General features: G+C 43.9%; 1 protein-coding gene across 1 annotated transcript; it reads right to left on the reverse strand.

The window, feature by feature from the left end:
* On the reverse strand, nt 1–27,064 carry PHLPP2 (PH domain and leucine rich repeat protein phosphatase 2). Its single transcript, XM_030512388.1, has 18 exons — nt 26,865–27,064; nt 26,248–26,492; nt 20,025–20,158; nt 17,728–17,918; nt 17,165–17,290; nt 15,828–15,982; nt 11,728–11,874; nt 9,219–9,449; nt 8,291–8,493; nt 7,110–7,170; nt 6,328–6,423; nt 4,146–4,301; nt 3,194–3,394; nt 2,052–2,214; nt 1,414–1,544; nt 924–1,034; nt 332–467; nt 1–144 (listed from the first exon to the last, which is right to left on the reverse strand). Exons 1-18 carry the CDS (start codon nt 27,000–27,002, stop codon nt 82–84), a joined length of 2,688 nt encoding a protein of 895 aa, XP_030368248.1. The 5' UTR covers nt 27,003–27,064; the 3' UTR covers nt 1–81.
* Between the last annotated feature and the right edge of the window lie 239 nt (nt 27,065–27,303).

The raw sequence follows: 27,303 nt of genomic DNA on the forward strand, positions 1-27,303 counted from the left end.
TTTCCACTTCGGCACAGAATGGCTTGGCACGTCCCCACATTGGCCACCGTCAGAGAAAAGTTGCTGGCTGGATCAGCCCCATCATGACGAATATAGCAAAGGACAGCAGAGGAACCCAGCTTCTGCCCAGCCATACCCAGCTTCCTGTTGGAGGAGAAGGTGTAGGAAGGCTCCAGACTCCAGTGACAGGCATTCTGGAGGGCTGCCTCACCCCACTTAACACATTAAGTGATATACCTATGCAGGTCCCACCAGGACCAGCTTGCTCACTGTCCTACCTGTGGGAGACCAAGAAGGTGTTGGACATGAACATGGTGTCTGACTGCTGTACCTCCTCCAGGAGCACATCGGCCATGGTGCACTGCAGCAAGCGAGGCAGCTCCTCATTCTTGTCTCCATCAAACATGCCATACACAGCCTCCACCCCCTCTGCAAAGTTCCCCAGAGCCAGGGATGACACACACAGCCTGTTAGAAAAGCACATAAGCAAAGTTAATATACCTCAAAAGGTTATATGGTCCCTAAAACCACAGCCATCAGGCACCCTGATGTGAGTGCTGTTCTCAGAGGGTAGCAAAGCCCCTGCCCCACATTCATTGCCCTGTGGAATGCAGAGCTGCATTTTATTATTGGAACTCTCAAACCCTCTTTGCCTACACTCAGGAGATGGCAGTGGGCACAGCACCAAGACAAAGAAAAAGCATCTCTGCCAGGGTGGTGAGCACAGTCCCAGGGTAAGCGTGAAAACTGAGGGAAAGGACAATGCTGGAGGCTTGAGTAACTAAGACTTAGCAGGAGATCCGGAGAGACAGAGGGACAGATGAGCTCCTAAGCAAAACAGATCTGCCTGGGTGCTCAGAGTGCATTCCACCCAGCACCCTGAGAAGACAAAGTGTCAGCGTCCAGCAGGCCACAATACTCACTTATTTCTTTGGCCTGCCATCTCAGCTACTCCATGACTCCAGAAGGTAGAACTGAGTGCTGAGTCTGCTGTGAGGGAGGGCTTAGCATCAATCTTCAGCGTGGTAATGTGACTACAGAGAGAGAAGAACAGAAGTCATTGTCTCCTAGACCCTGCTGAGCAGTTTGTGGCCAAAGCACCTTGTCCAATTTAGAGTTTTAGACAGCAGCCTGTGGGAAGAACTGCACCAAGGAGAGGAGTTTAAGGTCTTGGCCTCCTGGAGATGTCTAGCTGCTCCTGCCAGATACAGCTGGGAGAACCTCATACCACCTGAGAAATTGTTTCCTTGCTCTGATGACTTGGCCCCAGACTTTTCCCTTCCTATAAGACAGAAAACTAGGGGACATTTTAACATTAACTGCTGTGATACACTTTACTATCCCATTTCCCTCCTGGGAAGGGTTACTCTTGCCTGTGCAGGTCACTACTGCGTTGGCATCTCCATGGCTCACCTGAAGACATCCAGTGTCTTGTGTTCTAGCACCAGGTTTGTGTTTCCACTCAGGTCCAACTCTTGCAAGGCACCTGGCAGTGCCTCAGGGATTAGGATTTCAGTTAACTCGTTGCAGCTCAAGTCCACAAACTGCAGTATCAAAGAAAACACAATATTCTCTGTTGCGTCATGTGATGAGTTACTCCAGTGCTCTTTCCAAACATCATACAACCCCACTGTTGATTGTATCCCACAAACAGGTCATTGAAAATGGGTCTGATCTATCAGTAGAAGAACAATTTATAAGCAGCAAATACTTATAACCTGCAATAGCAAGGACTCCAGTACCAAAAGAATAGGTCACACTAAAGATTAATAGCAGGCCTATAAGTACAGATCTGCCTAGCTATTTAATACTTCCTGTCTCAGGTAGTAAACCAGAAATACATTGAGTCAGAGACAAAGGGTAAAGACGAATGAGAAACGAACCATCTTTGATCAACTCTAGATCAATAGATCTAGAATGCATATTCTGTGCCGCCTTCTTGGGTTGTTCAAGCAGAATGCTGGGATCTCCAGTTCCTCCACTAACAGCTACTCTTCATCCTCCAGCCCAAACTTTCCCCTGATACATCTTTACCTTCTCCATAAGAATACCTGAATACGGGGCAAATGCAGGATCTCTGGAAAGATGCTGATTTCATTAGAGTGTGCAATAAGTGTGTGAAGCAGCTTGCAGTTTGCCACTGTTGTGGGAATTGTTTTCAGTTTGTTACCACTCAGGTTCAGCTCTTCCAAGTGCTCCAGCTTACTAAGTTTGCTGAAGGGGAAACAAAAGAACACTACATCTTACATGCAAGAACTTGGCACTTTCTGACCCTGCAGATAAGGTATCCAGAGACACTGCCCTTTATGAGCTACATTTCTAATTTATAGACAGGAGACCAAAAGTTCTAAGAGATGCTCTCATAAGAGCTCAGGGTCCCCAAGCCTGGCTTGGATTTATATAACAGACAGATCCCTTCACACCTGACTTGTAAAGCACTAAAGCAGGAGATTGTAGTAACTTAATCTTAAAACTGGCAAAAACCCCTAAGCTGTGTCTGTACATTGTAGGAATAAACAGATTTACATGAAAGTGATGAGTGTATTTATCATTATGCATAGACAGCTGAAGTTTTCTTAAACTACACTTGGAAAATCATAAAATCCCAGACTGGTTTGGATTGGAGGGACCTTAAAGCTCATCCAGTTCCAATCCCCTGCCACAGGCAGGGACACCTTCCGCTAGAGCAGGTTGCTCCAAGCCCCTGTGTCCAACCTGGCCTTGAACGCTGCCAGGGATGGGGCAGCCACAGCCTCTCTGGGCACCCTGTGCCAGCGCCTCACCACTCTCATTGTAAAACACTTCTTCCATATGTCCAATCTAAGCCTACCCTCCTTCAGTTTAGAACTGTTGCCCTTTGTCCTGTCACTACAAGCCTTGGTAAAAAGTCTGTCTGTGCCTTTCTCATGAGCCCCTTTTATATACTGAAAGGTCCCAAGGTCTTCCCGAAGCCTTCTCTTCTCCAGGCTGAACAACCCCAACTCTTCCAGGACAAGAACCACTGCAGCCAACAGAACCCTGTGCTAATCCCCCTTAACATGCTATTCCTCAGTGCAGGTGTGTGTAGGAATAGCAGGCTCTGTCATCAAGCCACAGGGAGAGCATCGTGCTTTGACCCCAGTTCATACACAATTGCAGGAACACAGGCAACATCCTCCTGGTGAGCACAATCTCCCCCGCCAACCTCACCTACCTTGCAGGGAAAGTCTGTAGGTGGTTGTTTGCCAGATGCAGGATCCGTAGGCTTGGGTGTCCCACCAAGACAGGGATGCACTGATCTGTGAGGTTATTACTGGTCAAGTAAAGCAGCTGCAGCATGCTCAAACTCTCCTCCCCTGTACATGCAGAGGGCAAGGACTCCAGGCTGTTTGCAGATGCATTCAGGTACCTGAGGCTAACCATAGCAAGGGCAAAAATCAGACTTCACATCATATAAACCACTCCATTAACAGCAGGAAAAGGAGTTATACAAATGCCAGTGTGGACAGAACAACAGCATTAGACAGGAGGCCAGACAACACAGTGTAACATCCCTACTCACATTAAGATTTATGAGTCTAATGACTTAATAGTTATATAGCACTGCAGATGCACACAGCATTTTACAGTAAAAGTGCGTTCTGAAGCGTCTGTGGAGGGTGTGGGTAATACTGGTGAAAGCAGACTACATAAACTCTTAGTCTTTAAAAGAAGGGTTGATTCATGACTGAATAGTCAGTTATGAAGGGTTGTTCATTTGTAAGGGTGTCTCTCGCTGTTCTCCAATGACATGATGTATTTTCTGCTGAAACATCTGAAAATCCATATGGCTTCTTTCCTTTGCCCCCAAATTTACGCACTGCTTTTAAAGACAAAGCTCTTCAGGCAGTATCTTAGAAACAGTTGCAACCAAAGCTAATTTTTCAGTTGACTGTTGGATTAGGCAAGCCTAATTAAATCTGTTATTAAACCATAACATGGACTGATTCTCTCGAATTAGCTTGATGACTTCCCTTATGGTACCTGAATTACCACCTCATACACTGCATGCCTCATTATCTCTTATGCAAATGGCACCTTGCAAGGAGAGACACACAGGTGCCACTATCAGCCTTTATAGTATCAAAGGTTAATGCAGACAAAAGACAATTGCTACAGCCACTCACTTCAGAGCCTTGACAAAGAGCGTCTCTGGGAGTTTAGTCAACAGGTTGTGCTGAATGTCCAGCACCTCCAGCGGAATGTGTTCTACAAGAGGCAGAAGTCTCTGCAGACGATTGTGCCCCACCATCAACTTCCGAAGGCTCAAGCTGCTGAGGATCCTAGAAAGACACAGGGTTTGTCTGTCAGCCTGGTTCACTCATTTTCACATCTGGTGTGGGAAAAGGTAGTATTTAATCTGTTATAATCTGACTGTACAGCAGAGAAAAATTAAAATAGACTGATTCATAAAATGTAAACGATGACAAAGCGTAAGAACACACATGGTAGAAGGTGCCTCAAGTCACTCTGAATGCCTCCAAGTGAATGTACATTTTCCTCTATGCTACTGCAGATTAGTAACTTGTGATATGACTGTGAGCATGTGACTAGCATTCTCTCAGGCAAACAGAAAAAGAGAAGTCAGAAAGGACGCATTTAAATGCCTGTTTTCACTTGTAAGCAGAAAGAAGCACTTCCCCTGTGTCAGTTTAAATCCAGAGCTTTAAGCAGCTGCTTAGCATTCCTGTGTTACTTCTGGGGCTGCTGTCACATTCTCCAGAACTGCAGTGCTTATTGAAGGAAAAGGCCTCTATCCCCATGAACTTCAGAGACTTGCTTGCAGGAATTCTGAGAAAGGATATCTGAACACACCTGGGCATTGCCCAGAACCCGGCCATTTGCATGAGGTGGTAATTTGGGTTTATGTTCTGACTGCCCTGCACAGAACAGCTTCGCAGCATTGAATGTTAAAGCTTCCTTAGTGCACTGCTCCATGCAGATCAATTAATTCAATTTCTTTCTGTATGCTGTGGCTTCTCTAAGCTAATTATACTGGGGGGGGGGAGGAGGGGGGCAGGGGAAAAAGCAAACCAAAACCCATTCAAATATAGATACACCAATTTTCTCATTCAAGCTGATTCACCCAGAGCTGGATGGGTATCTCCACCCAAAACTGTCACCACTCTTTTACACTTAGCTGTCTCCAAGAAGAATTGCATCCGACAACTTCACAGTGAACGATATCCCCTTGTGTGAGGCTCCTTAAGCTTTAGTCTGATGGATTTACCTGATCACTGGCTGGAAGTGAATGCTGGCAGAGTTCTAACTGTGCACAAGATATACAGTGTTGACGACAAACACATACTGCAAGAGATCCCCATTGGATGCAGTTAATTCCAGCACTTAGGCATCTTTAAAGATGCTTAAGTATCTTTTTAGAATATGTATTTCTGCATCTGAATTCTGCAGGTTTTTTTAACATAACATACTTAAAATTTGGTCCTTTTCATCCACTGGCATGGCTAAAATTCTTTTCTAAATTGTCACTCCTGCATCCTTGTTACTTCCTTTTCTTGCTTTTAATGTATACAGTCGTCTCTGACAACCATTAGAATGTTACTGCTGAGATAATTTCCTACACCTAATGCTTTAACTGCTTCAACTTGCTCTCTAAATTTTTTCACTGTAATCCACCCTTCTGCTCTATTCCAATATAGCTTACCCTAGAGACTGTGCCTCATTCATTACAATCACACTCCACCAAACACACTTGTTAGACTAAGAATATTTGTGTTTTGCTCCTTCCCATGGTATCCCTGGTACCCTGGAGAAGTCATTCAAAACATCCGCAAAACTACCTCAGTTCTTGGCTCCCCTTTACTGCATTTCTGAAGAAACTGAAAGGGAAACAAGGAGAAGAGTTGGCTGATGATGTGTTTTGTAAGCTACCTCTGAGATCAGATGTATCATATCTCTGCTATCTCCCTGTGAAAGGTAACAGATGAAATCTCTGTGGGGCAATGCAAGGCTTATTTGGGCCTCACCTATGACCTATGTTCACAGATACTATGATAACAAAAAAAAAAAAAAATCACGGCAGTGTGTTCTACTTCAAGTGCAAACAGCTGCAGTAGAAGCCAGAAGCATAGGATGAAATTACCTTGCTCCTATTATTCACGAAGCTGATTTGGAAGTCAGTTCTTTCCAACATTTGAATAGAGACTATTTTTGAAGCTGCACAGAGAAAATAATTGGATGATATCTCTGCACAACAAGGAATAAAGCAAATGGAACAGCACTACTTCTCTCTCCCCACTCAGCTCACCATAGAAGAAAGCTCAGCTCTGTATAAGAAGGTTTGCTGACCTCGATGGAAGCTCCACAAGGAGGTTGTGGCTCATATCCAAAACTTCCAGTTTCTTTGCTTCACAGGCCCAGTCTGGGACACACTGCAGTTGATTGCTGAGAAAAGCAAGGGGAAAAAGCTAGACACCAGCACACCATATGGAACATACCCTGTTTGAATGCTGCATGACATTAGTGACAGCCAGACCAAAAACAATAGGCAGAAAATGAACAATAGTATCCAAGCTAGTCATGTGGAATTTATCTCATGGGTAGTTGTGTAACACCAGCTGAACTGGTGCAGGATTGGTAGAAAGTCTTCATGCAAGGCCCTGATGATTAGGCTTTTGGTTTACAGCACTGACACCAGCAGAACAGGTCACCCTATGTCATCCTGCTATTGTGCTTCAACCTAGAACCAGAGCAAAAGGTGGTCAGGTCTCACAACACTGCTCCAAGGGCAGGCATCGGCAATGATGCCAGAGATCACTGGCAGCTACTCTAAATGTTTGCTCCACAGACTCCCACCATTCAGCCCAGTAAGCTGTCCAGCGGCCCCTGCTTGGCTTTTTGTGCTAATTACAGCCTACAGCTGAAGGACAGCCAGTCACCTAGACTAGGTTCAGAAGGGCTTCTGGTCTGGGTCATCATTCTTTAGTGCTGGGCTTTCCAGTGAAGATGGAGTGCCTTCCCTCAATTGCTCTCAACTCTTTCAAAAGATTAAAAGCTCCAGACAGTTTCTGCAGAAAACAGCAAAGGTGTCCATATACGTGCTTTATATTCTGTGGTGTACAGTCACTTACTGGGAGAGTTCTAGACAAGTCAGTTGACCAGGAACTGGATAAATATTGACAGCTGACAGACCTGATGAAATAAAGCAAATAATTATGATTGCAGAGCTTCAGAGGGAAAGCAGAGAGAAGCAGCAGACCAGCTAGCAAGTGAGACTCAGTCTTACTTTAGGGATACTCAAGGTATCTACTCATCCTTCCTAAGACAGAGTTCACACTTCATACATCTGCCATATGGCACAAGAGCTTCTCGCTATTCCATTTCTCCATCTGCCACATGGGACACCAGAACAAGGGAAAACTCTATTTTTTTTTTTACTTTGTGGATTCCCAAACAGATCTCACTGGAAAAGGAATTCCCTGGACAGTAACTTCACACCACAACCTCCCCCTATTACACAGTCTGCGCACATACAGGCATATGTGATCCCTAGGAAATGACCTCACAAGATCCATCACACATGGTCTCATTACTGTAACATCAGTGTAAGTATTTTGTCTGTGGGTTGAGGGCTGTCCTGAGTTCAGCTATAGCAATCATTTTCCTCCTTCTTAGTAGCTGGTGCAGTGCTGTGGTTTTGACTTTAGCCTGAGAACAATGCTGATAACACACCGATGTTTTAGTTGTTGTTACGTAATGCTTACTTCGATCAAGGACTTTTCAGTCTCTCATGCTCTGCCGGTGAGGAGGGGAACAAGAGGAAAGGAAGCAGAGACAGGACACCTGCCCGAACTAGCCAAAGGGGTATTCCATACCACGTCATGCCCACTATAGAAACTGGGGGGAGTTACCCGGAAGGCCCAGATCACTGCTCGGGTTGGGCTGGAAAGTGGATGGTGAGCAGTTGCATTGTGCAGCACTTGTGTTTGTTTTCCTTTTCCGCTTTTAGTTTTATATTCTCTCCCCTTGTTATTTCCCTTATCATTATTATTATTGATGGTAGCAGTAGTGGTTTTGTATTATACCTTAGTTACTGGACTGCTCTTATCTCAACCTGCGGGATTTACATTGTTTCCATTCTCCTCCCCATCCCTCTGGGAGCAGGGGGAGGAAGAAAGGAGGGAGTGAGCGAGCGGCTGCGTGGTTCTGAGTTACTAGCTGGGCTTAAACCACGACAAGGGCAAAGGGCTGTTCTCTTTTGTTCTTAGGGCTTGGAAGGAAGAAAATAAGTGAAGAAGGCAGAAAGACGTACAGTTGCTGTTGGCATAAAGGGCCCGAAGGGAGAAGCCACTCAGTGTCAACTCTTTCAGCTTATTCCGCTCGCAGTGCAGCTGCTCCAGGCTGCCCAAAGAGCTCAGGTCCAGATCTGTCATCTGATTGTCTCGTAAATCCATGTACGTCACAGATTTGTTCCCCTCCAGAGTGTCAGCTGCTGCTCTCTTCAGGTTGTTCAGCCTAAACACTCAGAGATAAGAGTTATAAAGTCAGAAAATAGGACACTGACCACTGGACGTCAGTAAGAACAGAGAAGACAGGAGAGGAAAGGAAGAGTTCTGGTGAAGGCTAATGCCAAAGATAAGCACAGACAAATGTGTGAGGAGCAGTGATGGATTTCAGGCAGTGAATACAAAGAAAAACACTTCCTTTGTCTGCACTGCTATGTGAAACTGTTTTACTTATTCCCCAGTGTTTAAGAGATTCTGAAGACCAATCTAGAAATGAGAAGCCAGGCCAAGAGACAGCTACTTTGCAATGACACAGGAAGCTAATGCAGAGACTAGGTAATAGACTGCCTCACCACAAAGTTCTTTGTCCCTTTCTGAGAGCTCTGCAGTTGGCAGCCTGAAGAATCAGGATCTCATCTCAGGGCCAAGGGAAGGCAAAAAAGGGTCAGAGAGATCAAAGAACTGCAGCAGCTCATGGTAACAGCATTATCAAAAGAGGAAACAAAAGGGCTGAATCGCATTCAGTGGCTTCAGGCACTAGTCAGTTAACGTAGCTCTAAGTGAATTCTGCACTGCACCCTTAGAAACAGAACTCCCTAAAAGCTAAAAAATCAGTAAGAGAAAAAACCCTACACCTAGTTTATTACAAAATGTGCTAGAAGTAACACAGCTCCTTTGCTATAAGTGGGAAGTAGCAATCTGTTTTATAACCATATGCAGGTTTCAACCCCTTACCTCAGGTCCACATTTTTGATGTGACTCATACGATTCAGCACTGCCAGGTCCAGGGTCTCTAGTACATTCCCTGCCAGGGCCAGTTTGTCTATGAGGATGAGCTTCTCACAAATTGCTGGAAGTTCACAGAAGTTATTGAAGGAAAGCCCAAGACAGCTGAGCTGTTGAAGATTTCCCATTTCTTCTGGTAAGGATGTGAGGAAATTCCCATCAAGCCATAAGGTCTGGAGACTGAAGCAGTGAAAAAGAGAAAGAAAATAATTCAGCAAAGAGAAGTAAACATCACATTTAGCATTTTCAGTGAATTTTTCCATATCAGTGGTGTTAGTGTAGCTATTTTTTAAAGGTACGTAACAGCTAATTTTATTCTTATACACAAGAAGTACTTTTATCATGCATGTAGTAGGCTTGGAACTGAGTGTACACAATACCAAACAGTTCCTAAATTATTTTGGAGGTAAACTTCCAAGTTAGCATAACTAAAACACAAATCAGTACTTACATTGTAAATGAAAGGTAATTTAATCACTTGTTTTTCTACAAATGGCACAGTTTAATCACAATTACTGTCCCACTAACACACTGGTAACAGGTTTTACATTCTAGTTGTCCTTTCAGACCTTCAGAAATGAATAGTGTAGCTCTCTGTTGCAAGATTAATTGTTTTAAAGTTTACACGGCTTTTGAGACTCTAACCCACAAAATACAATTCCCTCATTATGATTATGTTCCAACAAAGAACTTTCTGAACAGTGCTTAGTGGTGGCAGAAATGCAATCTGGGGCCATAAAAAGTTCTTACAGATAAAGGCTCAAGGAGTCATAAAAGTTGACTGAACACATAACTAAGTTGTAAACCTCTGAAAACATAAGCCTGCACACAGCTCTTCCCTCACAGCTTGCAGATAGCTAAAAGATTGCTCTGGAAATTACTTGTTTACATCCAGTGTAGCTGTGTACACACCTTTTGTAAAGATACAAGCTGGGGTAGAGCAGGCCACAAGGAATGAATAGCTCAATATCAGTATTTATCTAAACAAATGCAGTCTTCCATTTAAATTTACCTAAGCTTAAGCTTTTATGCATTCTGGGTAGCTACTGGGGAAAATGGAGAATGTTTTTATTCCAGTAAACACTTTAAGACAAAATTTTCAGAGGGCATTACTCAAGTATTTCCATGTTAAAACCCTCTTTCTAACACAAACCTGAGCCAATTCTGTAGAAAGCCATCAAAACATACTAGCGCTGATAAAAGTCACTAGACCTCTGCAAGAAGTTACCGCAGAAAAATTTTATATAATAAATTAAAACTCTAATAGAAACTGCATCAGCACTGAAAACCTTAAATGCAAATAATAAACAGAAATTCAGAAAGTCACACACCTCTGCAGCTCCAGAAAAAGGCACATTAACTTATTTGAGAAGCAGTACAATTGTCTTCAGACAATATTTCACCTGGATCATGTTTCTTCATCTTTTCTACATCAGCAGCTGTAATGTTTTCGTAGTACTGATTAAGGAATTGCACCTGAGTGTCTTTGGTCTTACAAGGTACCCTTATACTTGAAACTTGCAAACAGTTAAGAAATCTGCAATCCCTTTTGTGTGTGACACTTATGAATACTGCAGCAATTTAACCAGCATGCTCCTGCTCATATAAATAAGGTCCACAGGCTAGGCCTCTGAAATTGAGAGGCATATGTATTCTTCCCTAGTTCTGCAAAGCCTCACTGATCTCCATACATGTTCCACTGTACCCACCCGCAGTTGTGGAAATGCCCTGATAGCACAGTCTTTAGAAACTCCTAACTGTTTTTATGGAAACATAATATTTATGTTTAACTGATAAGGCACCATCATAATAGTAGTTAAAAAAAAAAGAATTACAAGAGAATATAGGAAGAAAATGAGAAGACAGCAGGCAAGGGAATGCAAGACAGCAGCAGATGCAAATAGAACAAGATGCTTTCAAATTTACATAAAAATTGGACATAAACCCACAAGAAATCATACAAGTCACCCCAAAGTAAAAAAGCAAACAAACAAAACCCTGCAAAAAACAACCCAGCCTTCACATTTACTCCACTTCAGCAAGGTGGCACCTGTGATTCAAGGCATTATAACTGAGTGTTACATGTCTTCCTTGGCCACTCCAAAACAGGCAAAATCCATTAATCTCTGTTAGAAAACTGATTTACACTAATATATTTTACATAGGTAGTAGAATAGGCAGGAAGTCACAAATGATGAATGCTAATTTGCTATATACCAGTGACTTTAAATGGCAACTGTATAAACATACTGTGGTATCTTCATTTTCAAGGAAAACCAAACCTTATTGGACATCTTGGTTCTTGACCTTCTGCTGGAGTCAAATCCATCACTCAGTCTTCATGGACAGATCAAGCTGCCCCAGCACGCACACTTTCCTAAGCCATACCCTCTTCTCAGCTGTGCTCAGCCAAAGAACCAAGGATGTTTATGACCGCAGATGAACAGAATATACTCACTTCAACAGTTTGCCAATCTGGCTTGGCAAGGAACAAAGGCCATTACAGGAAATATTAAGCTCTGTCAGAGTAGAGATCTCGCACAGTGACACAGGAAACTCTCCCAATCTATTATGAGACAGGTTCAGGCTCTTCAACTGAGAAAACCTATTGGCAAGAATACTAGTTAATTCACAACCTCCATGGTCTCAAAGCAAACCATACAAAACAAGTTATGAAGAATTTTTAAGTCATACACTGGTGATACAGTCAGCTAACTCACTATGGGAGTTTCTGCACAAATCTGATTTTAAGTCATGGTATTTGTACCTCAGGGGTAATGCTACCATGGTTTTACTGGGGGGGGGGGGAAAAAGGAGGGGGGGGGCAAAGATAACCTTCTGAACCCTGACTCCTGACAGGCTTCCTCCCAGTGACTGTTACTAAGATTAAGGAGTCCGAAAACATTCTGTTCAGAAAATGTACCTTCAAAGAATTATTTAACAGACTATAATTGTGCAGCTTGGAAAAACAGTAGCTGAAAACATTAACTGGAACTGTTCAGAGAATTAAACAGAAGAGGGGAATATCCTTTTCAAGCTAGGCACAACAGAAAGCCTAGTGGAGTTCTGCAAGAGAAAACTAGGAAAGCACTGACTTCATGCTGTGAAACCCCAAGACCTGCATCCATAGGTCTTTGGATGAGATTCCACATCTAAAGTGCCAATTTACCTGCGTGAGTGCCACGCAAGTACTGACACAACCCCCTCAGTCGCTACAGTCCCACCTGTCTTCAGATGGTTGCCTGTTCCAGCTCCTATCACTGTGCTAGGTCCAAACAGAGAGAAGAAATCGAGCATGGGCTGAGGTAATATGCAAGAGGTTCTTCTCAAAGAGTTCTCTTTGTACAGGAAACAAAAGTGTTCTTCCCCAAGTAAGAACATCATCCCAAACTGGAACCATCAGAAACTAATTAGTGGGAAAATTGTCATAATACTTTTATGAGACAACTGTGAATCTAACAGAGAAGTACTTCTTGGAAACATGTAGTTCATCAATCTGCTCCAACTACCATACTTTTTGTTATGCAATGGTAAGTATAGGTACCAAACCCAAGGTTAATTAGCTTGAGGAAGAATATTACTCCTAGCTGGAGATGTCTTAAAGCACAAGACTGAAAGGTTTTGAAATCTTTTCTTCTTTATAGTGACTCCTTTTTCAGATTCAGGATACTTGGAACAATTTGTGTAGGAACAATGCATTATATTTCTCTGTTTTGCTTTATAATCTTTGGGGGGGGTGGTAGTGGTGGCGTTTTTAAAAAGAACAAGCATATCTGAAACTTTAACACAGGTTGTTTGCTTTGAGAAAGCACCCTGTCATTTAAATAAAGGCCAGGCATTTTATATTTGCTGCGGCCACAGAGAGACGCTCTTGTAATGCAAGTGAAAGATGCTGTACTGCTAACTTCCTAAAAGGAACATATTGTAGGATGCAAAGATCTAACAATGATATAAAAAAATCAGAAGCTTGCACACAGAACTTCATTTTCAGTAATGGAAAAGGAGGAAACAATGACGACACACCTACAGATTTGAGCTTTCTCATTAACTGGTTCAACTTTAAGAGACTTAAGGCAGATCACAGTTGTCAGGTTTTAAAATCAGAAAACATGTTCATGAAACTGCTTTTTCTGGAGTTCTACAATGGCATTTTGTATGGCAGCTGTCCTTAACACCAAGCAGCTCTTTCCCTGTGGTTAGCAGAGTGTGGTGAGAAGCTGCCCCAAGAGGCATGGCATTAATGCAATAGCATAGATGACTTTTGTCATCCCTCTGGAACAATATCAAAGCAAACACAGAAGGAGCATTAAAGTTTCCAAAAGCTGGAGGGAACTTGGTACATGACACAGCTTCTTCTGATACTCCTTGAGCAGACTGTCATATTCAATGGGGAGGACAATACTCAAAAGCCTTCTCAGTTCCCCTTCTGTTCCTTCTCCTTTGCCCCAGTACTCTCAAGCAGTAGGGATGCAGGAATGGAATGCAAACCCAACTCTCATTCAAGCTCTATACATGAACCATGTATTAGAGGGAATAAGTATCCTGAAATAGTTATGGCTCAAGTTTTGGCCTGCACTCTCACAGGACATACTGAGATTAAGCAAAGACGTGTGGAAACACAGCCACAAACCCGCAATGGGATGCCCATGCTCTGTTCAGTAGCCCAAACTGGTGATGGCCTGAAACATTCTGAGTTTAATACAACATCCTGCTCTGCTGCCAAAGCATCCCAGTGCAACCCTGTATCAATTAGCTAGAATGGTAATAATAGGCACACACTATGTATACACATGTGCACACACACACATTTATCAATGAAGATCAAACTTGATAATGCTTTCCAGTAAAGGGAGATAGTTGAAAGGCAGTACCTTACAAACAAAATAAGCTAGAAGATGTAACAAAATAGGTGAGGTTATTTAATTTTCTTTGCTTAATAACTCCCTTTTAGTTAATTATTCTGTTCCATTATTACAGTTATAGCTAATTAGACTCCTAGAATGTCAAACATTTCCTCAGGGGAAGAGACCTGACCATTGCAAAAAATTCTGCTGTTTGGAATTGTCAGTCTCTGACACTTATCTGGTCACTGATAAGACCTACTGGAAGGAAGCGAGTTTCTTCATTTGGGGCTGTGACCTGATAAACATCCTAAAAACCTCAGAAAGCAAATTTGTCAAAAGGCAATGAGCAGCCTTATGTGGGCTACCTAATGCTACCTGTTTATTCAAGATTGTGTGAAGTGAGGGCTTCTTTTATGGCTTTTGTTTGTTTGAGGATTTCGGCTTCATCAGACATAGTCACTGCCAGGAAAAGAGTCGAGTTTCTGACATGTCAGATCTCTTGTTGACTACATGCAAGGTGAAAAGAAATTTCAAGCCCCTTTGCTGATCCTGTGAACCAAGGACACCGCATTTTAGAAAATGAAGCTCTGATACAGTTTTCAACATCATATAATGTGTGTGAAGAGAAGTAGAAAGCAAAATCTTGAATTATTTTAAGCAGCTTTTCTAATAACAGAGTCTATTACAATTCAGTAGTTAGAAAACATTTAAACAAGTTTGGAATTGAAACAAAACCAGACTAGACTCTGACTCTCAATGAAGGAATTCACACAGGTGAGCAATGTTTTCCCCCCATATATCCTCATGGATACTTAGGTATCTCATTACTCTGTAGGAAGAAAAGTGAAATAACCTGGTAATACATCCCTAGAGAAAAACAAAACCAGAACAAAAAAACCCACACCAACCAACCAACCAAACAAACAAAAAGTAGTTTTGCAAAGTTTCTCCAAATACATTTTTCTTAAGGCATAATGTGTTCCAAACACAGAGCCATTTGACAATATTACTACAGGTTTCTTAACAGCTTTCAAAAGTCATAGAGTAATTTGTTGCATTCTTTTTGGCATGGCTAGTGTAGATATCAAGACTAATCTTCCTCTAGATTTTTATGGTTCTCAGGAATTGATTTAAAAATATTTCTGTCAGACTCCTTCACTTACCTAAGATGACTGTATTATGCTTCCATGACATCTCACAACTGCTACTCTCTTAAAAGCAGATCATTACCATTTCCCAAAACAAAGCTGAAGTCTCACAGGCCCTCTGACAACTCCAAATGTACACGAAAAACTTACCAGAATAGGCTTTTTCAGATCTGTACTTCTCCTTACAAACACCCACAACAGCAGCATAATGCTTTCCCTCACCTTTTATTTTATACCCCAAAATGTTCTCTGTTTAGCCAGCAGCCTTAAACTACTATTGCATCTTGTCCATACAAATGGCACATCACTCCACAGGGCTCATCTCAGACCAAACTTAGCACAAACGGTCTCTGGAAGGGAGTTTATGAATACTGCCAATTGTTGGAAGCTTATGGCTGCCTGCACTGTTCAGTTCTGCTTCCTGGGCCCCTCATTTGTTAGGGCTTCCTGAAGATCAATCTTTTTCCCATCCCCACAAGCATGGGCAATACACTCCCCCTCCTCTCCATTCCTGGATGCACAGGTCAAGAACTTCAAATGTAGAAGAAAAAGAATTCTTTGCAGACCTGCAAAGAGAGTCAAGACTCCCTGCTCCACTTGATCTCATAAAATTGTGTCGTAGGTTGAGGTAGATGATGTCTTGACTGTAGAAGAGGTGCTCAGGTACTTCCTCAAGGCTGTAGCATGAAAGATCAACCATGCTAAGTCGCATAGACACAACCTGAAAAAGAGGAGGAAAAGCTGCAACTGTGCAACAATTTTCACTGGAAGTCTAATGTAAGGCCAAAAACCGCTAAACAAGCTGCAAGAACCTGAAAGAACCCCTTGTACCTGCCAGATAGAGTCCATGCAGGAAACTGAGCCCACAGAGTATGAATTTATGCCATTTGCTACTCTTGTTTCTGCAAGCCCCCTGATAAGGACACTTACCTGGATACCAACTAGGACACACAGAAAGCCCTGCTCTGTACATGCAACAGGAACTCTCTAAAAACTAGGCCGCAAGAGAACCAAAGAAATAGAGAAAACCCTGTCTTTGGCTGAGGAAACTCTGCTGAGAAAGCATAACCTCCGAGTGCATTCCAAAGATGTAAGCAGCAACAGGAAGCAGTTGACTTTCCAGTTAAGTCCTTCGAGGTTTACAGAACCTCTGCCTGGCCTAGCGATTTCTTCCTACTTTCTTTTGTTACATTATTCAGGGTATAATATTGGAACCATAACCTGTTATGATGAAAAGGCTTCATAAATTATGATTTTGCAACACATTATGAAGTCTTTGCAAGTATCAGATCTCCTTTCATTAAGAATGCTTTGTTTCAAGGTCTTCAGTCCTTCATTCCAGATTTTACAACCTGCTTTATCCTGAACTCACGTTGTATTTCATAATGTTATATATATATATGTATATGAGGTCAAAGTGTGGCTCAGCATTAAGTTATCACCATCTAATTGTACTTCAATATGGAGTAAGGACGCAGCTCTGAACAAAGTACACTTCCCTGTTGACCTACGATGTCTGTGTTAACTCAAGCCTAACAAGGTAGCACCATGCCAGTCCAGGCCACAGTTTAGGCAGGTGCAAGTACAGCAACAGGTGCAATTTACAAGTTTCCATGTCTGTAAAGTCAACCAGTCCCTGGGGTTTGCTCTAGTGACCTGTGATTAGCTGCTCTCAATAGGTGCAGCAGGGGTGAAAACAATGCAGAACTATCACTCAACACTGTTGCATAGGCAGAGAGACAAAATAAGACTAAAGGAAAATCTCTGTAGTCCTGAGCACCCAAGAAATGAAGAAAGCTGGAAAGTGTCTGGGAACATCTCCTGGCATCCCAGCTTCATCTCTGCTGCATCTCAAACCCCTCCTGCCCCTGCACCCACCACCCGGGCCTTGGCCGGGCCTCACCGTGGATGCCTGCCGGTGCCACCGCTGGTACTCTGTCAGCGTCTCAAAGGAAACGTGGTACGTTTGAGCCTGTGCTCCAGCAGATGTGAAAGCCAGTGTGTACTGCCGGCGCTTCATCTCTTCCACCTACAAAGGGAGAATCGAAACCACAACAGTCTGCATGAACTCCAGCAATGACAGTGGATCTGAGGTGTATGGGGAGGTACTACTGACTACCAGTAACACTACATTTTGCTTAAACGACAGGTGTAGCTACTGGAGAGAAACACAGAGGTAAATCCTTCTCAATATCTTTCTGCTGAAGTAGATCCAAGAAGTAATCATTTCCTGAATGCCCATTCACAACACCGGCTACTAAAATGAAAGCAAAACTAGTGTCTATTCCTTTGATTAGCCTTAAGACTACCACCTAAGCAAAGCATGTAGAAAGGGGCTGTACAACTGTCTGCACATGTTCGTGGAGCAATTTGTAACAAAAACCTAGATTAACTTCTTGTGGGTAATACCCATCATTACAATATCTTCTTTCCTAAGCCACAGGAAATTAAAGAAAAAAACCTCACCTTTCCTCCAACCAGAGGCAAGATGTGCATCTTCCCAGCGTGGCTGTCTTTCACAGAGGACACAATGAGGCACGTACCACAGAGGATTACCAAGCGCTCTGCCCACTTGTGCAACTGGGTTTTTCCTTTGCGTACATTATATACTCCAGAGAGCAGGATACGATCTAACTGTTCCACTTGACATGGCTTTTCTAAAGAAAAATGGGACATTGGCATTTCTTTTCCCTTTGTTCTTCATTCTCAGCTGCGAGTACAAATAGCAGCAGAGCTGTAACAATCAGTTATTGTACAGAACAAGTAAAGACAAAACAGGTTGCACTTTAAAGAAAAACAAAACAAACAAAACCCTGTCGTGGTTTAGAGAGCAGAGAAATGCGAGAGACATCCCTAAGGAGTGAGAGAAACATGAAGGTTGCTCTCAGTACTCCAGCAGGCCCAGAGGAGGCTGTAGAAATGGTCAGGTGGCTGGAACATCTCTCTTATGAAGAAAGGCTGAGAGATTGGGGTGTTCAGCCTGCAGAAGAGAAGGCTTCGGGGAGACCTTTCTTCAGCCTTTCAGTATCTAAAAGGGGCTTATAAGAAAGACACAGAGAGACTTTTTACCAAGGCCTGTAGTGACAGGTCAGGGGGCAACGGCTATAAACTGAAGGAAGGTAGATTTAGATTAGATATTAAGAAGTTCTTCCCTGTGAGGGTGCTGAGGCGCTGGCACAGGGTGCCCAGAGAAGCTGTGGCTGCCCCATCCCTGGCAGTGTTCAAGGCCAGGTTGGACACAGGGGCTTGGAGCAACCTGCTCTAGTGGAAGGTGTCCCTGCCCGTGCCCGGGGGCTGGAACTGGATGAGCTTTAGGGTCCCTTCCAACACAAACCAGCCTGGGATTCTATGAATTAATGCTGCAGGGGTTGGAACTAGGTGGTCTTTAAAGGTCCCTTCCAATCCGAACCATTCTGTGACTCTACTATTCTAAGCAATGTTTCTCTGGCATTCCTTATGTTCTCAGCTGCAGGCTTTGCATAATCCTCCACAGCATTTCCTCTAATTCCACCCCTACCTTTAAGAACCACTTTGTCAGCATTTCTTTTACTGTCTTAGAACGGGTTTCCTGAACACTCTTCAATCCTTATAATCCTTCCTCCACAGCCTCTTTCTAAGCAGGATTACCTTCCCATACTGACTGAAACTACTCAATTCCATTTTTTGCCTACTTGGTTCCATGAAGTTGAGTCACTGTTCATGAACCTTCAGCAGCTCCTGCTTGACATACCTAATGTTCATTTTTTCCTCAGAAGTTCTCTACAGCCCTATACTTGATGCCTCTCCTCATTCCAGCTGAAATAGCTTCCGACTCCCTGCTCCTTGTCCTATAAACCCAAACCGTATAAGTTGAGCATGTTATACTTCTTTCCATCTCTTTTATACTTCTACACTGTTTTGCCTCTTCTGCACACAGCTCCCAAACAGAAGTGGTTTGTCTGAGGTGGAGAAGCTGATTCCTTACGATGCATTTTTCTGATACTGAATAAACAAATGATGGCTAGCAGCTTTGTCAGCCTACCCACTTCCTCTATGCAAGAACAATTTTCCATTAAAAGCACTTTGATTTTTTTCTGAAATGCAAAAAAAAAAAAATACACAGGTGAAGTATTTAAAAGTAATGAAATCTTTTCACTATCAGCCTTCCTCCCCCTTATTCCTTTTACATTTCCTCTTCACTTCAATGAATTCCTTTTCTGACTGCTAGCAGCATACACCAATGTCTAGGGCCTATGACTCTCATTCTGTTCCTCCTTATGCACATGGGATCCTGCTCAAACTGACTCAACAGGCCACTCAGAAGTCTCACTTCTGTAGTCAAATGCACTAGTTTCTAATAGCAGCCTGCATTATGGTTAACCAGCTGGCACTTTTACTCTCTATTTACAGACCCACCTTGCCCATATCCATACACCTTTTGGAAGTACAATCTTCAGGCATATCTAGACTGAACTGCAATTGTTTCTTGTCTCATTAGGATCTCTAAGGCATTGGTTGTAAACACTGGAAACAAATGCCCCGTGTCTTCCCGTGGAGCTGTCTTTTCTCAAGCCACAGATAAGATCAAAAGAACTAGAGAATTGTGGATTTTTTTTCTATTAATCTTGAAAACTCATTATTTTAAGAAATGCTTACTGGTACTTTGGGTGTTTGATGCAGCCATTTAAAAACCCAAAAGGTCAATGACTTGGGCTTCAGCTGAGTTCCACCTCATAGTTAAAGCTACAGGAATAGGAACAGTGTGCACACACACACTTTCTTACCGCTGTAAAACCGAATCATACAGCTGAGATCAGAGTTTGCTGCCTCTTCCTGCATTCTGACAGGATCATCAAAACCTAACCCAGCCAAGTAGTCATACACAATCTGAAGGGGTTTTTCTGTGGGCTCCAGCCGCCTGTCAAAACATACAAGAAAGCAGTTTGAGAAGACAAAAAAGATTAACCAAGTCTCATTGCAGCTAAAGTGTAAGGAATACATGACCAGGGACATCTCCAGCTAGATGAGGTTGCTCAGAGTCCCATCCAACATCATGTACAAAAAATGACTAATGCCTTTGGTGACCAAGCTTGAAATTTCTAAGCATCAAGTTTATTTGGTAAGACCTGTTTTCTACTAAACTTTGTTGACCCACATAGATCATTTACACTGTATGTCTTAACGCAAAGTATTTTATTACTGTATGTACCGAATCTTGCTGCTGCTTCTCAACTGAAGAACAAAAATATTTCTGATTCTTTTTAATGATTATACTATAGCATTTCTACTATGACCAAGAGCTTTATAAATAGCATCTCATAATCGAGGTGGAACTGATTTCGTAAAACATGCACCATTTACAACTATCTAGTCATCCAGACTTTCTTTGTAGTCAACAGGACACGCCTCAAAAACTAAAATGACCTCACGTATTTCAAGGACATACACTGCAACTCTTTACTGCACACACAGGATCTCTGGATCAGAAACAGGATTACTCTCAAAGTTATCGTCCAAAACAACAACATTTTCATCCTGAAAAGACAATGTAGTTCATATGCAGCTGATCCAGAAAACCAGTTCTTACCATTCAAAGTTTGCTAAACCCGATTAGGGCAACTTGGCTCTCCCCCTTTTTGTTCTACATGGAAATACATCAACTTGCTAGCCAGAAGGCTGCACATGAGATAACCTCCTTCCTCTAACTTCAGAAATTGTCTCTTGGAGCTTCTCCTGACTAACAAACTTATATTAGGCCTTGCAGACTCTAGTCTTTAGTCAGCCTAAATATAATTGGAAAGTTATTGGCAAATTTCAACCGATAAATAGGCTTTATTTAACAAACAAAGGAGGAAGACCTTGTTCTGCATCTTCAAATCCACCCGAAGGATCCCTCCCTGGTAGCGCTGGTCCATTTGGAAATCTGTTCTTATTCCTTCCTTGAATGGATTAGTAGGATCTAAATTTTAGTTTCTGAAACATCAGCTGCCCTAGCCATAGAAAACATTTATTCATAGTGTCTGCCAGCAGTCATAATTTTTGGTTGATTTTTAGGGTTTATCCTAATTTCATGAAGCTTCCAATGTGACCAAAAGCAATGTCAGAGATAACAATTTGCTGCATACTGTAAGTACACTCCAAAACTCATACATGAGGATAATATTAATGCATTAATTTGAAGTTCAAAATGTAATCAGGTGACTGTCAGCAATGCACGGCATTGCTGCTGCTACTGCTGGTTTGTTGTGGGGGTTTGTGGTTGTGCTTTTTTTCAAAGAGAAAAAGCTTTGGAAACTGTGTTTTCTTTCTGCCCCTTCTTTAAACCAGTAAAGAAAAGGAAATAAAGAGAGACCCAGTGTAGTTTAATGCAAATTCAGATAAATTTCAGCAGAAAGCACAATCCACCCCTTTCCTTACCCGGGCCTAACTATTCTCTTCTGGTACCAACTCAGATGCTGACACACATATATGACAACGACAGAGTTTTCTGCCTTGTTCCCAATTATCTGTGATGCCTTCTTCGAAGAAAAATCCTGTGAAATGCAAATCCACCAAAACTTTCCAAAACAAGTGGAACAAATGCTCAGAATCCACAGGAGTTCAAGGTACATAATGCCAAATTACTGAGCTCACATTATTGCTGCTCTTCAACCTGCCAGCAATTCAGTACAAGTATTTCTAGCCCCTGTTAGACTGACTGGAAAGTGAGTTTAAGGTTTAAGGCAGCACCTGTTCAGGTTTAGTTATTTAGTTCTAATTCCATCAAATTTCAAATCTCTAGATCACATGGAATTTGCTGGTACCATTTAACGTGTCTCAGAAGCAGAATCCAAGTTTGACTCAGTATCACAAGTCTAACCTGCCTCTTGCAACTGGGATGACCTCACTTGATGTCATCCACTTTATTTCAGAAGACTTCTCATCTCATTGCAGACATAATTTGGAGAGCCTATAAGCAAGGACCAGATCCCATGTGTTCCAAAGTAAAATGGAAAATAGCTTCCAAGCCAAACAAAACTCCCCAAAAAGTAAACAGCAGTTGAGAATGGAAATTCAAACAGTGCTGATCACCACTTGCAGCACCACCAATCACTCCAACACTGCTCAGTTTCTTGGAACTCCTGGAAAAAGAGCCTAGTCCAACTACAAGAAAGCTCTGTATACAATCAGCATGAGAAGCTGATTTAAGAAATGCTTTTTCTTTCCCCATTTTGTGAGATGGACACGGGACAAGGCACTGGGTCAAAGGAGTGCAATGCCTTCAGTGCTTCTTTCTCTGAAGGGATTTCTTCAGTTCAAATGCAGGCTCTTGATCTTTTTTAAGATTTTCTGCCAAGATCTAGAAGTTTAGAGCCAAGCACTTCTACAAATATGTAACTGAGATTTACATTACCACTTTATTTTTTTTGTTACGGAAACAGAGAGAGGTAATCTTGGAAATGACAAACCTGTGTACCTGTGTCCTGGAACAGGCAAGCTACTAGAAACTGTAATAAATAATAGATTGCACCGAACAATGCTGACTTCCAATACAGTAAACCCTGATGTGTTCTCCACTATTCAGCGCAGAATCCAAGAAGAATATGAGATATTTGACTGGATCTCCAAATGCCTTGCCCGAGTTTCCCTTGACTACACTTAGACTTCAATTCCCTTGCTATTAAAGACTTCTGTTCACCAGAAAACAGCTTTTCCAGCATGTGACTCATGGCTCAGGAACCATAAGTGCTTGAGCGTCACTCACAAAAAGAACACTTCAAGTAGTCTGCATCTAGATCTCCTAAGGAAAAACCAGACACTCCAATCTGGCTGCTGAATGGACAGAGGCTTTTGTGAGTACACGCTGAACGATATGCTTGTACACCAGAATACAGGAAGAACCTTTATACAGTAAAGAGATAAGCGCTACTCACACCACACAAATTAAATCACAGTTCTACATGTTGCCCAACACTCTCTGAGGTACTCCTGAAAAAGCTGGATACTGTATCCAACCATACTTCCCCCTTCTGGAGATGAGATTTGATGTTTCCTTATTTTTATTCTTCTCATCTTTTACTTCAGCAAGAGCTGGGCTGGTTCAGCCTTAAGAATAGAAGGCTCCAGGGAGACCTCAGAGCAGCTCCCAGTGCCTAAAGGAGCTACAAGAAACCTGGAGAGGTGCTTTGGGCAAGGGCCTGTAGGGACAGGACAAGGGGAATGGCTTTAACCTGCCAGAGGGCAGACTGAGATGAGATCTTAGGCAGAAGTTCTTCCCTGTGAGGGTGCTGAGGCGCTGGCACAGGGTGCCCAGAGAAGCTGTGGCTGCCCCATCCCTGGCAGTGTTCAAGGCCAGGTTGGACACAGGGGCTTGGAGCAACCTGCTCTAGTGGAAGGTGTCCCTGCCCGTGGCAGGGGATTGGAACTGGATGAGCCTTAAGGTCTCTTCCAACACAAACCAGCCTGGGATTCTATGAATTAGTGCTGCAGGGCATTAATCTGAATGCTGATTTGAAAACTCCCTAATTTTCTTACAAGATGTGAAACTTCATCTTGCACCCAGTGCAAATGCACTGGATGCTAGCACACATGGAGAACACCCTGCCTGTCACAGCACCTGCTATTTGACACAGACAGCCCACTACATCCACATCAGTATCACATATCAGATACTGGACACTTCCACTCATCACAGAAGCAGCTCTGTCAAGCGAAGGTGCACAGGGTAAGGAGAAAGAAAAGCCAGTAGTAAGCAGCAATAGTTCTAAAACTCCTGCTGCAACTGCAACATAAGCAACAGTCAGGTGTTCAAATCTTTGTAGTTTAAATTTTTGTTGTGAAGGGTGTCCAGATACCAAAGAAGGTATCCATGCTAGTTTGTTTAATCCTCCCCTCTGCTGGAAGGCATAATTTCTGAACATGAAAGGTTGCTAACATAAGGAAAGATTCTGGCTAGAACAACTCTAAAGATCCTTGAGGTGCACTGTGGAGAAGAAAAGAAAGTTCTGACAGAAACTGATTCCCCTGTGCACAGACCTTAAAAGGAAATGCAGAATGATCACGAGGACACCACTGAATACTTAAAGTGAATTCTGTTATTCTTCCGTTCATCATCCAGCTTTCAATCTTCTAAGTCAGATGCCAAATCAATCTCTGCCATACTCAGCTTCTGAAAATCACCTACTGATATTATAAGGGTGAAGAATTCAGAAGCTGTTTGGAGACAAATGTACCTAGAGTAAAACGCAATCAGATGCTTAATGGAGTAATTTGTATTTGTGAACAGGTTATTAAAGTAATCAGCAAACTTTGTACAAGGAAGGAATTATCTCAACAAGGCATGGGAATATCTTGAGTGTTCTGTCATCTTCCTGTGGACACACAGGTAGGTCCCATCCAGGCCTGCTTCCTGTTAATAACACAGATGCTACTGAAGCAATACTGGAACTCCTATGTCTTTACTGAGCGGGAAGTAATTCAGGGATCTCTTCTGTGGCAAATACATTCTGAGATTTATATGCAAAAGACACTCTGCAATAGAGAACACTTCATTAAATTAAAGACAAAGCTTGACAAAGTGCTAGAGACACCAAGAGGCAGCAAGAGTGGGAAGTCAACATTTACAACTCAGTACCTGCTTCCAAAACACTGGTAGCAGGACTGATTTGCAGATCCAGTGCAAAGCCTGCCACAAATCAAAGACAGGCATGGTTTCCAAGCATGAGAAAAGACACAGATACTGAAAACAATTCAAACAAAAAAGCTATTTCAAAAGCTAAACAAAGTCAAAATGTTCCTCTCTGAATGCACCTACAAGCTTTGCCTAGCCTTTCCCATGAGCTGCAGTAAGGGTCTGCTCTTCTTTCTGAACACTGGACAAATCTGCTCCCTGTTAGGCTCCAAAACAAGCCAATTCCCTTATAAACTCTTCAAGCAACACATGGAGATTTTCAGCTGCCTCGAAGGCTGTGTTAAGGTGTCCAACTATCCCTAAAGATATCTATGTATCTAGATAGCCTCTACCTATCTATAGATAGCAGTGCTTCTAACTGAACTATCCCTGGTTCTGATAACCAGACTCGGCAGAGCCAGCAGGTCTCAACACCTTTTGTCAGCAGGCAGTTTTAACCCCATCCCATTCTTCACATCCCTCACCATGAGCCCTCCCTTCCCCTGCCTCACCCAACACATCCCATATTTTTAAAATCTGGACACATGCAACTTAAGACTATTGTTTCACTATCAAAAACCATCCACCAGTCCTGTTCAATGTGCGCTGGCACGGCTGCTCAGCCTCCAGGAAAGGAGACTACAGCAAGTTTTTCTTCCCTGAGGACAGGAGTGCACCTTTATAACTGGATCTTAAGTCCAGAAGAACGAATGCAAAGTCTAAATCTTAACGAACCTAATGGGAGGTTGTAAATCCAGAGGAGTCCTTAATACACCCACACAGCATAAAGTTCATGGACATTAAAACCTGAGCTGTCTATTTTCAGCCTAAATCAATTGCAGGCATAAAATATATAACCTCATGCTTAAGCCTTCTTTATACAACCCTTACCATACTATCTTTCTGTATACCTTTAATTATTTACCTGGCAACTCTTCTTAGCAAGAAAATTACTAACACATAAATATTACATGACATAACTGTGAAAGCACCTTACAGGTTTCACTTATTCAGAATAACCGAATAAGTGAAACTTACTGTGAGTACAGCCTCTTCAATAGCTTAATTTTTCTGGATGCTAAAATGTCCATAACGCAGACTACAGCAAAGGAGTATACGAACAGAAGCCTCTACCTGCAGAAAGAGGACATGTTTCTGGTTGTAGCACCAGTCAAACCCTCCCAGCTAACACACCTATGGCCAAACCAGATGTGCAGAAGGCACACCACCGCGTCAGTGTTATGAACAGCGTTACTCAGGGCTGCATCCGACTGCTCCCTATGGAGGCACACAGTGAAGAGAGCCCCGCCAGACTAAAGCCAATGCTTCCAGCCCGTTTATCCCTTCTCAGCCCTCACCTGACAAGGTCTCCATGAAGTTGCAGAAAGAGGTTTTTCCTCCCTTCTCCATCGCATATCTCGGACGCTGGCGTCTCCACCGTGCAGAGGACCAGGCGCAAGTCTGAAGAAGCTGCAGCTGCAGAATCTCCTCCATAAACATACACGCAGCCTCGTCCGACATCCTCTTTCAGCCAGTCCCTCTCACGGGAGCCAAACCGGCTCCTGTTCAAGCAGCTCTTGCTCCCGTTGCGCTTCACGTTTCTCTGCAAGGCAGCGGAACCGGAGCGTCAGCGGCTGCCTCCGAGCCGGCACCCGGCGGCCGCGGTGACCGGCCCGACCCCTCCACACGGGCAGAGGGCCCGCAGAGCCCCGCCGCTCCGCGCCGCTCGCCCGGGCTGCCGGGAGCACCGCCGGGACCGTGAGCCGGCGGCAGCCCCACGGGCACCGCGCCGGGCCGCAGGCAGGGGAGACCCCGGCCCGCCCGGCCGCTCTGCCAAGGTCGAGGCGGGCAGTGCCCAACCGCGGCGCGGAGCCGCCGGAGCGGCCCCACCGCGCGACTCGTCCCCGCCCGGCCGAGGTACGGGAGCGGGCGGGCGGCCCCGCACGGCGCAGGCCCCGGTCCCCCCTCACCTCACCTTCAACACCCGGATGCCACCGCGGGGCACGGCCCGGCTCCCCCGCGCGCCGGCCGGCGCCGTCGCCTCGTCCTCCTCGGGCTCCGGCGCCTCCCTGGGCCCCGGCGAGACCCCCGGCCCTGGCCCGGCCTCCCCCATCGCCGGCCGGACGGCGAGACACCGGGCAGCGGCGGCGGCTCCGCCCCGCCCCGCGCGGGCCCCGCCCCGGAAGCTTCCGCGCTTCCGCCTGTCCGGGCCGCGCTGCCGAGCCCGTCCGCTTGCGCGCGGCGCCGCGGGGCAGCCGCCGTGGGCGCAGGCTGCACCGCTGCTGTCGGGAGCTCACCGCTGCGGACGGGAAGCAGCTGACCTGTACACACCAGTGATCGCCCGCGCTTACCTCCCGAGCGCCCGTCACCGTCACACGGCGTCCTCCCAGCGCTGTGCAGGGCCCTCCCGTTGG

Source organism: Strigops habroptila, chromosome Z (genome assembly GCF_004027225.2).
Source record: "Strigops habroptila isolate Jane chromosome Z, bStrHab1.2.pri, whole genome shotgun sequence".
Classification (NCBI taxonomy): domain Eukaryota; kingdom Metazoa; phylum Chordata; class Aves; order Psittaciformes; family Psittacidae; genus Strigops; species Strigops habroptila.